We start from the raw sequence: 16,665 nt of genomic DNA on the forward strand, positions 1-16,665 counted from the left end.
TCTGGATATATCAATTAGTAAGAATCAGCAATTAATTCACTTACCTATACTATCATCTAGCTGATCATTTCTTATTCCACGCATCAATATTTCAAGGTTTTTTAATTTTTAAAAACCTTTTTACTTTTCAAGGCTTTCTTAAAGACATCCTAAGTTTACTGTATTCCCTCGATTCACTGTGGTAATAAACCTACCAATATATATTAAATATTCATTTAGGAAGTTTATAAGAAAAAAATACATATCACAATAAGCTTCTAATTTCAAATGCAAAATAGAAAATTTAAAAACAGTATCCCAGAAACCAAACTAAGAAATTTATAGTATGAAAAGTTCTGGAGATTGTTTTTGGAGAAAAGAGAAGGTGGAGAGATCAAATGAACCTGACATTGGCAAAAGAAACAAATACGAACCTGTCATCAGAAGAAACTGCTTACATAACCACCTAAGGTACAGATAAAAAGAAAGCTCTACCACCCATTTCTTAATCTCTGCAGATACGGACAGTTTCCTAAGGATGGAGGATTACAGTCAGACAAGTCAGTAGTTTTACTTGTTTGTCTAATGACAGTATGTGGACAGAAGGGTTCTGTTTCTAGCTATATATCAAACTTGATACCTAAACCCCTCCCTGCCAACAAAACACACAGAAATGCTAGATAAGATACAAGAAATGATTTTTAAATGCATAACAGAAGTTATAAGAAAGAGGAATTTCTTATGGTCAGAAATTTTCAGTTTCAGAAGGAAACTAAAAACCAGAGCAAACTTGCCAGTTTCACTAATCTATGAATTCAGCTGTAACATCTCTAAGAGGACTTTAAAAGGGCAGTGGGCAATAACTAAATGCACCTCCCCTTGTGTCCACAGTAAAGCTGGGACACACGCAGGTTTATACCAGCCCACTAGCACAGGGACATAATGAGGGAAAATGTCTGTTTTGGCCTGGTAGTCTTCCCTCAGTAAGTGTATGGTTCTCTTCAGGTCAGGAAACCCTGAAGCCAAGAAATTAAAGTAAGAGTAGTCCTCTGTCAGTGATAGCCCTGGAACTATGACATAACCAGATATAAAGCTTTTCTGGAAAGAATTATTCTTAACCCAGGTCACTCAAGATTCCCATGAGAAGGTCCTACTGAAAATAAGCTCACCTTATAAAATCACATAATACATGGATAAACAGTCCACCAAAGATAAGAACCAATAGATACAAACAGAACCTAAAGTTAAAAAAAACAAACTGGACATCATGAAACAAATAATAGGAAAATCTGAAGAATGGTACATACCTAGAAATGAATAACTTTTAAAAGGAAAAATCTAGTGAATAGTTTAAAAAGGATATTACATAGCAAGCGACAAGAGAATTCATGAACTAGAAGACAGATATGAAGGCATTATAGAAAGATAAAGTACTGGAAACACAGAGGGCTTAAAAGATAAAGAGAATAGAATGAGAAAGTCTAATAAACATTTCTAAAAAAAAGGTAACCATACTGTATCTGTGAAATTTGTTCTCCATATTGTAACATCTTCATTATTGAGCAGCACTGAATGTGACCTTACTATTGAAAATCCAACATATTTACTTACAATGGTATATAGATGGTTACAATTTTAAAGTTTTTCCTTCCTTTTATAGACTAATATTAAATAATTAATCATTCATATATAATATCTGGGAAACAAGTTTTAATTAAAACCTCATCAAAGTTAGCAGTATATTTATTTGTTCTGACTACAACAGTGATTTTACTGATTCAGTGATTCTACTGAAACTGATACAAGTATGTACTTGAGAAGAAAAAACAAATATTTAGCATGATTAGAGCATGATTTGGAGAAGGCAATGGCACCCCACTCCAGTACTCTTGCCTGGAAAATCCCATGGACGGAGGAGCCTGGTAGGCTTCAGTCCATGGGGTTGCTAGGAGTCGACTTCACTTTGACTTTTCACTTTCATGCATTGGAGGAGGAAATGGCAACCCACTCCAGTGTTCTTGCCTGGAGAATCCCAGGGACGGGGGAGCCTGGTGGGCTGCCGTACATGGGGTCACACAGAGTTGGACACGACTGAAGCGACTTAGCAGCAGCAGCAGCAGAGCATGATTGACAGTTATGTCTAAAGGGCTTGAGACTAGTAATGCAGCTTTAGGGAACTGAAGCAAGTATTAAACATTTTTTAAAAAACACAGTAATTCACTTAGTTCAATATTAATACTAATATTAATACTTATTCAAAGTATGTGGGTGGGTTAACAATGAAGGCCAAAATACAATTTATAAAGGCTGAATCCAAGGCAATCACATGCATAATATCACACCCAAGCTTTCCATCCTGGGAAAAGTCGGCTGAGATTTTTCGGGTCCATGGCCTGCTGTATGAGCAAATTCACCTGTCCACCAACACTGAGCACGGTTCCTTCCTCTACTCCTTTTAGTTTCTCTTGCAGTCTCATCAAGACACGTTCAGCTACTTTGTTGAAACTCTGGTCAATATCACTAATGACAAAAACAAAGATTTTAATGAGGTAGAACAGTTTAAAGGGTCTTGGGAACAGGAGAATCGGAACAACTGTCAACAGATCCTGCTCACCTGAGATTTCGTTTGCATTCCTGGTCATCTGCATTTAGAGTGGAGTGGAGCTCACTTTCATCGTCTGGCCTCTGTTGTAAATATAAAGCTTTTAGAGGATTCATGGTCCAGTCAAAGAGAGGATCATATAGGAGGACCTAGATAGAGAACATACGCATTAGAAGAACAATGTGCACTCTGAACAGTATTATAATAGAGACCAACCACACAGCAGCTGACTGGGATGGAGGGGCAAATTTATCACATGTGCTTCATGCCTCCTTGTGGAGAAAACTGCACTAACACGATGCTCTGGGCTTCTCCTCCCATCTGAGTCCATTCTTCCTCCCAACTGGGGGCTGTGACATTGTCTGACCCATGGTTCCTGACGGAAACTGATCAATTAAAAGGTCATAAGCACTAGTCACGTTCTTTCCTTCTCTCTCACCTCTTGACGAGTATGGCCCTGGCTAAGAACATTTGTTTGCAGGCCCCAATTCTCCAGGTGAGCTGGACCAAGGGACAGATTAGGTTGTGGGCGGTGGACAGCAGAAGCAAGTCTATTTGGACCTTACTTCTAAGCCATATTCTCCAACAGTTGTATCAGTGATAAACCTGACATTCCAATCTCTTACTTTTTTTAGTATTATTTAATCTAATTAATGTATTATATTTCTACACTTTAAAGCTATTCTTTACTCAAGTTCAGACTATACTTTTTTAAAAAAATTTATTTAATTGGAGGATAATTACTTTATACAATATTGTGATGGTTTCTGCCATACATCAACATGAATCAGCCAGAGGTATACATGTGTCCCCCTATTATGAACTCTTTTCCCACCTCCCTCCACATCCTAGCCCTCTGGGTTGGCCCAGAGAGAGCACTGACTTTGGGTATCCTGCTTCATGCATCGAACTTGCACTGGTCATCTGTTTTACATGTGGTGATATACATGTTTCAATGCTATTCTCTCAGAGCATTCCACCCTTGCCTTTTCCCAGAGTCCAAAAGTCTGTTCTTTACATTTGGTCTCCTTTGTTGTCCTGCATGTAGGATTATCATTACTGTGTTTCTAAATTCCATATATTTATATTAATATACAGTATTGGTGTTTTTTTTCTGATTTAACTTCACTCATATAATAGGCTCCAGTTTCATCCGTCTCATTAGAACTAACTCAACTGCATTCCTTTTTATAGCTGAGTAATATTCCATTGCCTCTTGAGAAACCTATATGCAGGTGAGGAAGCAAGAGTTCAAACTGGCCATGGAACAACAGACTGGTTCCAAATAGGAAAAGGAGTATGTCAAGGCTGTATATTGTCACCCTGCTTATTTAACTTCTATGCAGAGTACATCATGAGAAATGCTGGCCTGGAAGAAGCACAAGCTGGAATCAAGATTGCCAGGAGAAATATCAATAACCTCAGATATGCAGATGACACCACCCTTATGGCAGAAAGTGAAAAGGAACTAAAAAGCCACTTGATGAAAGTGAAAGCGGAGAGTGAAAAAGTTGGCTTAAAGCTCAACATTCAGAAAACTAAGATCATGGCATCTGGTCCCATCACTTCATGGGAAATAGATGGGGAACCAGTGCAAACAGTGTCAGACTTTATTTTTTTGGGCTCCAAAATCACTGCAGATGGTGACTGCAGCCATAAAATTAAAAGACGCTTACTTCTTGGAAGGAAAGTTATGACCAACCTAGATAGCATATTCAAAAGCAGAGACGTTACTTTGCCAACAAACGTTCGTCTAGTCAAGGCTATGGTTTTTCCAGTGGTCACGTATGGATGTGAGAAGAAAGCTGAGTGCTGAAGAATTGATGCTTTGAACTGTGGTGTTGGAGAAGACTCTTGAGAGTCCCATGGACTGCAAGGAGATCCAACCAGTCCATTCTAAAGGAGATCAGTCCTGGGTATTCTTTGAAAGGAATGATGCTAAAGCTGAAACTCCAGTACCTGACCACTTCATGCGAAGAGTTGACTCGTTGGAAAAGTCTCTGATGCTGGGAGGGATTGGGGGCAGGAGGAAAAGGGGACGACAGAGGATGAGATGGCTGGGTCACATCACTGACTTGATGGACGTGGGTTTGGGTGAACTCCGGGAGTCGGTGATGGACAGGGAGACCTGGAGTGCTGCAATTCATGGGGTGGTAAAGAGTCGGACACAACTGAGCGACTGAACTGAACTGAACTGAATATTCCATTGTGGATATGTACCACGACTTCCTTATCCATTTGTCTGCCAATGGACATCTAGGCTGCTTCCATGTCCTAGCTATTGGAAAACAGTGCTGCAATCAAGAGTAGGGTACATGTTTCTCTTTCAATTCTGTTTCCCTTGGGGTGTCTGCCCAGCAGTGCAATTGCTGGGTCATATGGCAGTTCTATTCCCAGTTTTTAAAGGAATCTCCACACTGGTCTCCATAGTGGTAGTATAAGTTTACATTCCCACCAAGAGTGTAAGAGGGTTACCTTTTTCCCACATACTCTGCAGCATTTATTTGTAGACTTTTTGATGACAGCCATTTTGACCAGCATGAGACAATTCATCATTGTGGTTTTGATTTACATTTCCCTAATAATGAGTGATCTTGAGCATCTCTTTATGTGTTTATTAGCCATCTGTATGTCTTCTTTGGAGAAATGTCTGTTTAGTTTTCTTACTTATTTTTTGATTGGGTTTTTCGTTTTTCTGGTATTGAGCTTCATGAATTGCTTGTATATTTTGGAGATTAATTCTTTGTCAGTTGCTTCATTTGCTATTATTTTCTCCCATTCTGAAGGTTGTCTTTTCACCATGCTTATCGTTTCCATCGTTGTGCAGAAGTTTTTAAGCTTAACTAGGTCCCATTTGTTTATTTTTGTTTTTATTTCCATTATTCTGGGAAGTAATCAGAGAAGATATCTTCAGGTGATTTTATGTCAGAGAGTGTTTTGCTTGTTTTCCTCTAAGAGTTTTATATTTTCTGGTGGTACATTTAAGTCTTTTAAATCCACTTTTGAGTTTATTTCTGTGTATGGTGTTATAAATATTCTAGTTTCATTCTTTTAAATGTGGTTGACCAGTGTTCCCAGCATCACTTATTGAAGAGGCTGTCTTTTTTCCATTGTATATTTTTGCCTCTTTGTCAAAGATAAGGTGTCCATAAGTATGTGGATTTGACTCTGGACTTTCTATTTTGTTCCACTGATCTATATTTCTGACACAAAGCCAGTGCCATACTGTCTTGATCACTGTGATTTTGTAGTATAGTCTTAAGTCAGGAAAGTTGATTCCTCCACTCCCATTCTTCTTTCTCTAGATTGCTTTGGCTATTTGAGGTTTTGTGTATTTCGATACAAATTGTGAAATTATTTGTCTTGTTTCTGTGAATAATACTGTTGGCAATTTGACGGGGATTGTGTTGAATCTATAGATTGCTTTTGGTAGTATACTCATTTTCACTATACTGATTCTTCCAATCCATGAACATGATATATTTCTCCACCTATTTGTGTAATCTTTCATTTCTTTCATCAGTGTTTTATAGTTTTCTATATATAGGTCTTTTATTTCTTTAGGTAAATTTATTCCTAAGTATTTTACTCTTTTCATTGCAATGGTGAATGGGATTGTTTCCTTAATTTCTTTTTCTGATTTTTCATTATTAGTGTATAGGAATGAAAGGGATTTCTGTATATTAATTTTATATCCTGAACCTTTACTATATTCATTGATTAGCTCTAGTAATTTTCTGGTGGCCTCTTTAGGTGTTTCTATGTTGAGGATCATGTCATCTGCAAACATTGTGAAGAGTTTTATTTCTTTTCCAACCTAGATTCCTTTTATTTCTTTTTCTTTTCTGATTGCTGTGGCTAGGACTTCCAAAACTATGTTCAGTACTGGTGGTGAGAGTGGACACTTAAGTATGTCCTTCTGTCCTAAAGAGTTTCTATTGAAAGACCAGCAGTTATCCTAATGGGGATCCCCTTGTATGTTATTTGTTGCTTTTCCCTTGCTGTTTTTAATATTTGCTCTTTGTGTTTTTGTTAGTTTGATTAACATGTGTCTTGAGGTTTTTTGCCTTGGGTTTATCCTGTTTGGAACTCTCTGGGTTTCTTGGACTTGGGTGGCTATTTCCTTCCCCATTTTAGGGAAGTTTTTGACTATTATCTCCTTCAGTATTTTCTCATGCCCTTTCTGTCTTCTTCCTCTGGGACACGTATGATTTGAATGTTTGGGTGTTTAACATTGTCCCAAAGGTCTCTGAGGTTGTCCTCATTTCCTTTTATTCTTTTTTCCACTCAGCTTCATTTATTTCCACCATTCTATCTTACACCTCATTTATCCTTTCTTCTGTCTCAGTTACTGTACTATGGTTCCCTCCAAAGTGTTTTTAATCTCAGTTATTGCACTGTTCATTACTGATTGACTCTTTCATTTCTTCTATATTCTTGTTAAACATTCCTTGCATCTTCTCAATCCCTGTCTCCAGTCTATTTATCTGTAACTACATTTTGTTTTCAAGATTTTGGATCATCTTTGCTATCATTATTCTGAATTATTTTTGAGGCAGACTCCCTATCTCCTCTTTTGTTTGGTTTGGTAGGTTTTTATCATGTTCCTCCACCTGCTGGGTATTTCTCCGCCTTTTCATTTTGTTTAGATTGCTGATTGGGGTCCCCTTTCTGCAGGCTGGAGGGTCATGGCTCCTCTTAATTGTGTTGTCTGCTCCCTGTGGGTGGGATTAGACCAGTGGCTTATCAAGGTTTCCTGGTTGGGGGAACTTGTGTCTGTGTTCTGGTGGATGGAGGTGGATCTCTTCTCTCTGGAGTGCAATTAAGTGTCCAGTACACTCCAGTACTCTTGCCTGGAAAATCCCATGGACGGAGGAGCCTGGTGGGCTGCAGTGCAAGGGGTTGCTGAGAGTTGGATACGACTGAGCGACTTCATTTTTACTTTTCACTTTCATGCATTGGAGAAGGAAATGGCAACCCACTCCAGTGTTCTTGCCTGGAGAATCCCAGGGATGGGGGAGCCTGGTGGGCTGCCGTCTATGGGGTCGCACAGAGTCGGACATGACTGAAGCAACTTAGTAGTAGCAGCAGTGAGTTTTGTGATGTTTATGGGTTTGGTATGGCTTTGGGCAGCCTGACTCCTAATATTCAGGGTTGCGTTCCTGTTTTGCTAGAGAATTAGTGCCAAGTGTCTCACACTGGAACTTGCTGGCTCTTGGGTGGAGCTTGGTTTCAGTGTAGGTATGGGGACTTTTGGGTAAGCTTTTGTCTATTAACATTCGCTGGCATCAGGAGTTCTATGATGGTCTAAAGTTCTGGAGTTGAGCCTTCTGCCTCTGGGTTTTGGTTCTCCTCTTAGTAGCCTCAAGATTTCTCCACCCAAAGAGCTTCTTTGCTTATCTTAGCTTCTTCTGTTTGCAAGTCTTTTCAGTGTCTAATCTCTGCCCTGGCACGAGGAGGTGAAGGTGGCCACTTAGTCATGCTCAGTTGCTCAGTTGTGCTGTGGAGAGCAAGGGACACTGCAAACAAAATTGGCTGGTATGTGGGTATGTGTGGGGAGTGCTCACAGTGGATGGACCACTGTTTGCAGCAGCCCAAAGCGGCATGTACTTCCCGGGTCCACAGTGCTCAGGCTCCCAGGTGCTCTGAGAGGGCACTGTCCCAGGTGGACACTGCGTTTTGTGCACTTCTCAGGTCCAAGCTGCTCAGGTGATCGGGTGCTCAATAAGCACACTGTCCCAGGTAGGCCATGAATCTCATGCACCCGCCCAGTCCTGGCCGCTTGGTTTCCCCGGTGTGCCACAAGGGCACAGTCCCAGGTGCGCTATGTGTCTCTTCTGGAAAGCTGGTCTCAGGTTGTGACACTCCTGGCAGATGTGATCTGTCCAGAATCCCAGAAAGAGGTGGTTTGTGACTGGCAGCCTGCTCAGTTTGGTGGGAGATGTGATCTCGGAGCCGAGACTGCAGTGGCCCCTTGCCTTTCTGCCTCTGGTTGCCGCACTCCTGCCTCTCTGCCTCCAGGAAGGGAGGGTTGTAAATGGTAGAAGGCTTGCTCTCCTTTGGTATTCCCTAGGGCGCAAGCATGCCAGGTGTCACTGTGCCAATTAGAGCCTTCCTGCAGGAAAGGTTCAGTTTTTTTTTTTGTCTATCTGGCAGTCCTATGGTTAGGGTTGCTATGTCCCTTTAGCCCCCTTAGATTGTCCTCAGGCCATTCAAGCCCAGTCCTTATCATAAGGACCGATGATGCAGCCCACACCTCCACGCCCAGCCCCTATTTGCTGCAGGCAGACACAATCACCTGAGCCGTTTCTCTGCAGTAATTGTGGTTAGATGCGTATTCTTGGTGTTTTATTTTCTGGTTATGTTGCCCTCTGAGATTCCAGAGCTCCCCACTGATCTCTCCTGTGAGAGGGTTTCCTCTTGTGTGGAATCTTTTTCATGACTCCCTCCCCAGGACAGGTCTCTGTCCCTAAGTCCTTTGTCTCTCTCTTCGTCTTTTATCTTTTGTTCTATCTCCTTTTGGGTTGCCTTTCTGGGTGTTTGGTGTCCTCCACCAGTGTTCAGTTGTTTTGTGGAAGTTGCTCCACATTCAAATGATCTTTTGATGTATTTGTGGGTGAGAAAGTGATCTATCTCCCTGTCCTATTCCTCGCCATCTTCTATATATTATTCTTAAGGCTCTTTCTTTTTCACTTAGTTCCAAATTTGGATAAGAGAAAAAAGGTATAATTTATTGAAAACTTCTCAGAACCAAAGGTCTATTGCTATGGCTGGCATTCTGAAATCTATATATGGAGTAGTATTTGAGTACCAAAATAATTTGTAAACATAATGACAGGAGAATAGACTACAATAACATTCCAGAGGACTGGGATCCAGTAAAACTCATGAGAAGTACCCTGATAAAGCTGAAGATACAAAGTCCATAGTGAAGTCAATTGAGAAACTACTCTTGAAGACTGGGACAACCACACCAAATAATTTGAGGAAATTCAGACAGATTTACAGAGGATAGAGTAGGCAGGTCAGTGTAAAATACACAAAGCTTATAAAGCTTATGTTACACAGTTATTGCAGGTGGAGATGCAGATCACTTCTCAAGTCTGAAACTCCCCAACAGTTTCCATCTTACTCAGTAAAATCTAAAGTACTCACATTCATGTAGGAATCCCTAGATAATCTGTTCACTCTTACCTATCTAATTTTATATTCTACTACTCTTTGAACAATGAGGCTCCTGAGTAATTTGGCATTCAACCAGTAAAACTTCTGAGGCATTGAGGGAATTACCCTCTTCCGCCAAGCGGTAGCTCAGGATTCAAATACCAAAAGTGAAAGTGAAAGTGAAGTCGTTCAGCTGTGTACGACTCTTTATGACCCTGTGGACTGTAGCCCACCAGGCTCCTCTGTCCATGGGATTCTCCAGGCAAGAATACTGGAGTGGGTTGCCATTTCCTTCTCCAGGGGATCTTCCCGATCCAGGGATCAAACCCAGGTCTCCCGCTTTGCAGGCAGACGCTTTAACCTCTGAGCCACAAGGGAAGCCAGGAACCCCTAAATCTACCCAGGCACAAAAAACTTTTTGATTGAGACTAAGCAGAGTAAAATACTGGGGAATATATTAAATTTCTTTGGATCTTAAATCAATTTGAAAAGTTTAGATTTTTTATGGCTTAAATGCAAAAAAGCAAGATAATTTAATTTTAGAACTTGATTTCCACATTATTGAGGCATCCATGTTATCATTTATTCTTGCTGCAGAACCAATGGCAAACTGTAATAAATGATAACATGTATAAAAATAATATGGGAAAAAGGAAAGCTTTTCCAGCCTTGAGAACAGCACATCCTTAGAATTAATTTTATCAACATAGTATTGGGACCTATTTTAACACTCTTTGTACCAAAAACCTATATTGCCACCAGCAGTTGAAAGATCTATGAAGAGGACTTTGGTTTATAAAGGTTGCAGACATAGGACCACACTAAAAGACTATTAATTTCACCCTCCTTGGCATATAGTTCCACTCGTTGTTGATCACAGGTTTAATGGTTAATGCCAGTGAATTAGCAGAGATTCTCAACCTTGGCTGCCAGTAGGAGAGCTTTTCTAAAATACAAGTGTTCTTGCCTCATCCCTAGAAGTTCAAATTTGGTCAACATCGATGCTGTTTAACAGAACTCTACTTCTATGCTTCTCTGCGGAGGATACTCTCATGGTCTCTTGCCCCCCATACCCTGTACTAGGAGAGAAAAGGACTGCCTCGGGTACTCAATTCTCACTTGGGAAGAATTAATGTCATAAGCACTGGAAATTCGCTGGACTTCTTTCCTTTTCTGCCCTGATCAACATGAAGCAGTAATTCTGATGGAGTGTTTAGGCCCTGTAGGCCCAAACCCCACTCAGTGGGCTGTCCCCACATTAAGAAAGTAGAGAGGCACTGAGGTGGCACCAGTAGCAAGCCAGCTTGGCCCTCACTCCTCAGTCATGTTCCTGCAGTAACAGTGCTGACACTCTGATCTCCATCTGACTCACTACATGGTTATGAACCTGGGCAGCAGAAAGGAGATATAATTTACTGATTTCTCTTAAAACTCCAAAGGAAACCATTCTGGAAATAATACCATACAAGATAACTAAGATGTCAGTGCTGATGTATGTACTGAAGACTAGAGGTTATTTATAGTGCTGTACATTCCAAGAAACTTGAGGGGACTGAAGGCATTTCTAAACCACTATTAACTCTCCTGCTGCCAGTATCATCCCACATCTTTAAAACAAAGTACTGAACCTCAAATCAGTGCCCTCCCAACAAGACAGCAGTCTATTAGGTAGAGAAATAAAATTTTCCTAATAATATACTTTACCTCTACAATGGTTAACAGGGTTTCCTTAGAATTTCTCATTACCTCCATGGTTTTCTCACAGCATCTACAAACACATTGTAAATATGAATTTTACACGAACATTTTCAATGTATCTTTATCTTCTATATATTCCTGTCTAGTGTGCTGAAACTATTTTTGTTAATAATTCCCAAACTAATGTCTCAAAGAGCACAGTACTTGGCAGAGTGAGTTTTCAGTAGATGTTTCTGAAAAGAATATAAATAGGTATGTGAATATAAGCTTAGCATTTATAAGAATAACAAGGTACTACTATGAAACACTTCTTTCAGTTGATTATTATGGTAATCAATAGTTTACTTTCACTAGAATCTGCCAAGTTAAAAGTTGAGTGTGTAGACTAAAGAAAGAATATTGAGTATGTAGACCTATGCTGGGAAAGCAGGAATTGGTATCAGACCATAAACTTCTTTAGAATAAATTATGCACCCAAGAATGAGTACCTAATAGAAGTTCTGATCAATAAACAAAGATTTAGCTAGGACAGAGGTGTGAAAACTAAAGGCAGGCTGCTTTCAGAGGTAGTAAGGGAGAACAGTATGTGTATTATATTGAGTGACATCCTAGGTGGTTTGAAGGAAGGGGAAATTACTGTTTTTACCCATAGTCTTTTCCTTAGTACTAGTAAAGCACTGGAATGTAATTCTAGCAGTGAATTCTACAATCTATAGAAATCAATAATCTGAATAATTTTTACACCAAAAATCATCTACCCTACCTTACCTTATTTGGCTTACCTTCTGAAGACACCTTCAACACCAGTAATGCCCATTCCATCCACAATATCTCTGGTAAGTCTAAAAGGAACTGTTTCAGGAGTAGGAAGGATTTTGCCCTGTTCAAAAGCAACTCCTAAAGTAAAAAATATAGTGAGGTTAGGAGGTCACAGAGCTAATTTCTTTCCTCTCAACTGGCCTGTGAACTTTGCAGAGGCACCAAATAACTTGTCACCAATATTCAATCAGTATTAGAACAAACAGTCATTTGTTCTATGCTCTGTCTGCCTTCTTTATCTTCAAAATGCTCCAGAAAAATCAACCTCAAATTTTAAAAAACAAGTTTAAAAATTATTAACATATAATCAGAGAAACCTATATTAAAGGGTGACTTTTAAGAATGAGGTAGTGAAGGGTAGAATTTAAAATGCAGAAGATATGTATATATATATATATTTTACCCATTTTCCCCCAATGGTAACATCTTGCAAAAAACTATAGTACAATATTACAACCAGGATGTTGACACTAATACAATGAAGATATAGAATATTTTCATCACTATAAGGATCTCTCATGCTATATTACTGTTGTTCAGTCGCCAAGCTGTCTGACTCTTCATGACCCTATGGACTGCAGCAGACCAGACTTCCCTGTCCCTCACCATCTCCCAGAGTTTGCCCAAGTTCATGTCCATTGAATTGATGATAACATCCAACCATCTCATCCTCTGTTGCCCCCTTCTTCTTCTGTCTTCAATGTTTCCCAACATCAGGGTCTTTTCAATGAGTCAGTTGTTCATATCAGGAGGCCAAAGTATCAGAACTTCAGCTTTAGCAACTGTCTTTCCAATGAATATTCAGGGTTAACTTTAAGATTGACTGGTTTGATCTCCTTGCTGTCCAGGGGACTCTCAAGAGTCTTCTCCAGCATCACAGTTTGAAAGCATCAATTCTTTGCGCTCTGCTATATTAGATTATGCTATATTAAGCACATCTATTTACCTCCCAAGGCCTACCTCTACTCTCTCTTCTTCCAGTAATCGCTAATCTGTTTTCCATTTTTATAATTTTGTAATTTCATGCATGTTATATAAATGGAGTTAAACAGTATGTAACCTTTGGGGATTAGTTTTTCACTCAACATAATTCTCAAGAGAATCATCCAAACTGTCATCTATACTGAGTTGTATTCCACAGTATGGATGTACCATTTTGCTTAAACATTTGCCCATTTAAAGGACATCTGGATTGCTTCCAATTTGGGGCTATTACGAAGAAATCTGCTATAATTGGTGGTATAGGTAAGTATCCTTTTGTGTGCTGAATTTACTAACTGTATATCTTCTTTGATGAAATGTCTATTCATGCCTTTTACCCATTTAATAACTGTTTTTGTTTTGTTTATACTGGTGAAGTTTGAGAGTTCTTAGGGACTGTGCTTTAGGTGTCAAGTCTAAGGACTCTTTGTCTAGCCCAAGTTGCTGAAGATGTTCTCCTTTTCTTTCTCTGTTGTCATACTGGATGATTTCTACTCTTCTGTCTTCATGTTCACTGATCCTTTCTTCTGCTTCTTGAGCTTAACCACTGAGTTTTAAAAAATTGTAATTATTGCATTTTACTGTTCTAAAATTTTCACCTGGTTCTTTCATATGTCCTATTTTTATGCTGAGACTGCTTCCATGTTGAGACTTATTACCTTTTCATTTCTTTTAAACATGTTTGCAATTACTCCTTGAAGCATTTTTATGATGGCTGCTTTAAAATCTTTTTCAGATAATCCTTTGTCATCTTACTGCTGATATTTATTGTTTTTCATTCAAACTATGATTTTCCTGACAAATGATTTTCAATTGAAATCAACCTTTCTGTATATTACGAGACTCTGGATTTATACTTCTGCTTTTGCTGCCTTTTGAAGTAACCATACTGAAGTAACTGCTAAGTGATGATAGAAGACCAGATTCCTCACTTGCCCTCCTCTGACATCCAAGAGGAGAGGGGGTTCCGGGCTATAGCTGGGTGAGACTGGGGAGAGGGGGTTCCTTGCTATAGCTGGGTGAGACTGGAAGTCCAGGCTTCCTGTATGGTTTCCACTGACACCACAGGTGAGCTGGAGAAAAAACAAGGTTTGAAAAATATAGACAAGGAGGTAAACAGAATATATGTTACAGTGAGATGGTCTAATATATTGTTACTGGAGTCCCAGAAAGAGAGGGGAGAATCTGGATGGGTACTATGACATTACTATGACTTAAAATATAGCAGAAGTGACACTGTGCCAGTTGCATGCTAGCTCTTAACTTCCACTTCCTTCCTCTTGGAGCCCTGAGATGTGTTATAAGAAATTCAGGTTATATGGCTGATTCATGTTGATGTTTGGTAGAAACCAACATAATACTTTAAGGTAATTATCCTTCAATTGAAAAAAAAAAAAAAAAAGACCTCAGGCAAATATGAACAAATCTTAGGGAGAGCTACTTTTAAAAAAACTAATATACTTTTAATCACACACACACACAAAGTTCAGGTTACTCTGCTATACAAAGAAGGTCACATGGAGGAGCAATGAAGCATCAAACGTGTAAGAAGCCATCCTAGACACTGGCCCAGTTTAACCCTAAGGCAAATTCAGCCCCAGGTTCTGACTACAATAGTATGAAAGATCCTAAGTTAGAACCGTCCAGCTGAGTCCAGTCAACCCATAGACTGTGAGAGATAATAATAGTAGTTTTAAGCTACTAAGTATAGGGTGGTTTCTTATGCAGCAATGGATAGTCAAAGAGATACACAGAAAAGTGAATCAATTAACAAAGCCATTCAAGTGTATGGTTATTGAGATTTTACAAAACAAATCTATGTAGCCAGCATTCCAGAAGCCCCACCCCATCTCCCTATCATGAACTACCTCTTCAAAGGGTTACCACTATCTTGACTTCTAACACTGTAGGTTAATTTTATCAGTATTATACAGTATATATTTTTTCATATCTAGATTCACTTAATATTGTATTTGTGAGTTTTCCATGTTGTGTGTGGCTATAGTTTATCCAATCTCATTGTTATATAGTATTTCATTCAATGAATACAATACAATTCATTCATCCATTTTCCTATCCAAGTGCTAACCAGGCCCAATCCTGTTTAGCTTCCAAGATCAGACAAGACTGGACGCATTCAGGGTGGTTATAAACTATTCATTCATTCTATTTGTGATGGGGATTGGGGCTATTTCCAGTTTGGGGTATTATGAATAGTACTACTATGAACATTCTTATACACATGGTGTGTATTTCTACTGCAGTGGAATTGCTGGGTCACAACTCCCAGCTTTAGCAGATAATCCCAAACAGTATCACAAAGTAGCTATACCAATTTACCTTTCTCACTTATAGATGCATTTAGCATGGCCTGAACATAGGTTGGCATACTACTATCTCTACTTTGTCCCTTCCAGACCACTGTCCTTTCATTCTTATGCAAAATTTCACTCCTCTACTGAGTTCCCATATTCAGGCTCCAACAACTCCACTCATTTTCGTATTTACTATACCCCAGCTTCTAAGAATTACTCTCAAATTCATTGAATGTTGACATGGATCTAGCTCACGATCTTCCTCTCTCTGTCCTAACTCTGGAATTCGTTCTGGTGAAAATCATATAATATCCTTGATCTTATCTGTTCTAATGAAATTCAGTTTTACTCTCTCTTAGCAAACCGCGAAGTGAAAACTTACACTATAAAACTTCAGTTCAGTTCAGTCGTGTCCAACTCTCTGTGACGCCATGGATTTGCAGCATGCCAGGCTTCCCTGTATATCACCAACTCCCGGAGCTTGCTCAGACTCATGTCCATCGAGTTGGTGATGCCATCCAACCATCTCATCCTCTGTTGTCCCCTTCTCCTCCTGCCCTCAATCTTTCCCAGCATCAGGTATTTTCCAATGAGTCAGCTCTTGGCATCAGGTGGCCAAAGTATTGGAGCTTCAGCATCAGTCCTTCCAATGAATATTCAGAGTTGATTTCCTTTAGGATTGACTGGTTTGATGTCCTTGCAGTCTAAGGGACTTTCAAGAGTCTTATCCAACACAACAGTTCAAAAACATCAATTCTTCAGCACTCAGCTTTCTTTATGGGCCAACTCTCACATCCTGGAGATGTGAGAACTCCTGGAAAAACCATAGCTTTGACTAGATGGATCTCTGCTGGCAAAATAATGTCTCTCTTTTTTAACATGCTGTTGCTAGGTTGGTCATAGATTTTCTTCCAAGGAGCAAGCATCTTTTAATTTCATGGTTGCAGTCACCATCTGCAGTGATTTTGGAGCCCAAGAAAATACTGTCACTTTTTCCATTGTTTCCCCATCTATTTACTATGAAGTGATGGGGCCGGATGCCAAGATCTTCATTTTTTGAATGCTGAGTTTTAAGCCAGTTTTCTCACTCTTCTCTTTCAAGAGGCT

General features: G+C 39.5%; 1 protein-coding gene across 6 annotated transcripts in view; it reads right to left on the minus strand.

Moving 5' to 3' along the window:
* Window positions 1-1,937: 1,937 nt before the first annotated feature.
* Window positions 1,938-16,665, minus strand: part of ATM (ATM serine/threonine kinase) — a 149,539-nt gene continuing 134,811 nt past the window's right edge. For all 6 annotated transcript variants that reach the window (XM_070384262.1, XM_070384263.1, XM_070384265.1 and 3 more), the window contains 4 exons: window positions 12,226-12,340; window positions 11,450-11,513; window positions 2,594-2,730; window positions 1,938-2,499 (listed from right to left, as the gene is read on the minus strand). In XM_070384262.1, the coding sequence (XP_070240363.1) occupies window positions 2,316-2,499; window positions 2,594-2,730; window positions 11,450-11,513; window positions 12,226-12,340 (500 nt within the window). In that variant the 3' untranslated portion in view covers window positions 1,938-2,315. The remainder of the gene's footprint in view (window positions 2,500-2,593; window positions 2,731-11,449; window positions 11,514-12,225; window positions 12,341-16,665) is intronic.

Source organism: Bos mutus, chromosome 15 (genome assembly GCF_027580195.1).
Source record: "Bos mutus isolate GX-2022 chromosome 15, NWIPB_WYAK_1.1, whole genome shotgun sequence".
In the NCBI taxonomy this organism is placed as follows: Eukaryota; Metazoa; Chordata; class Mammalia; order Artiodactyla; family Bovidae; genus Bos; species Bos mutus.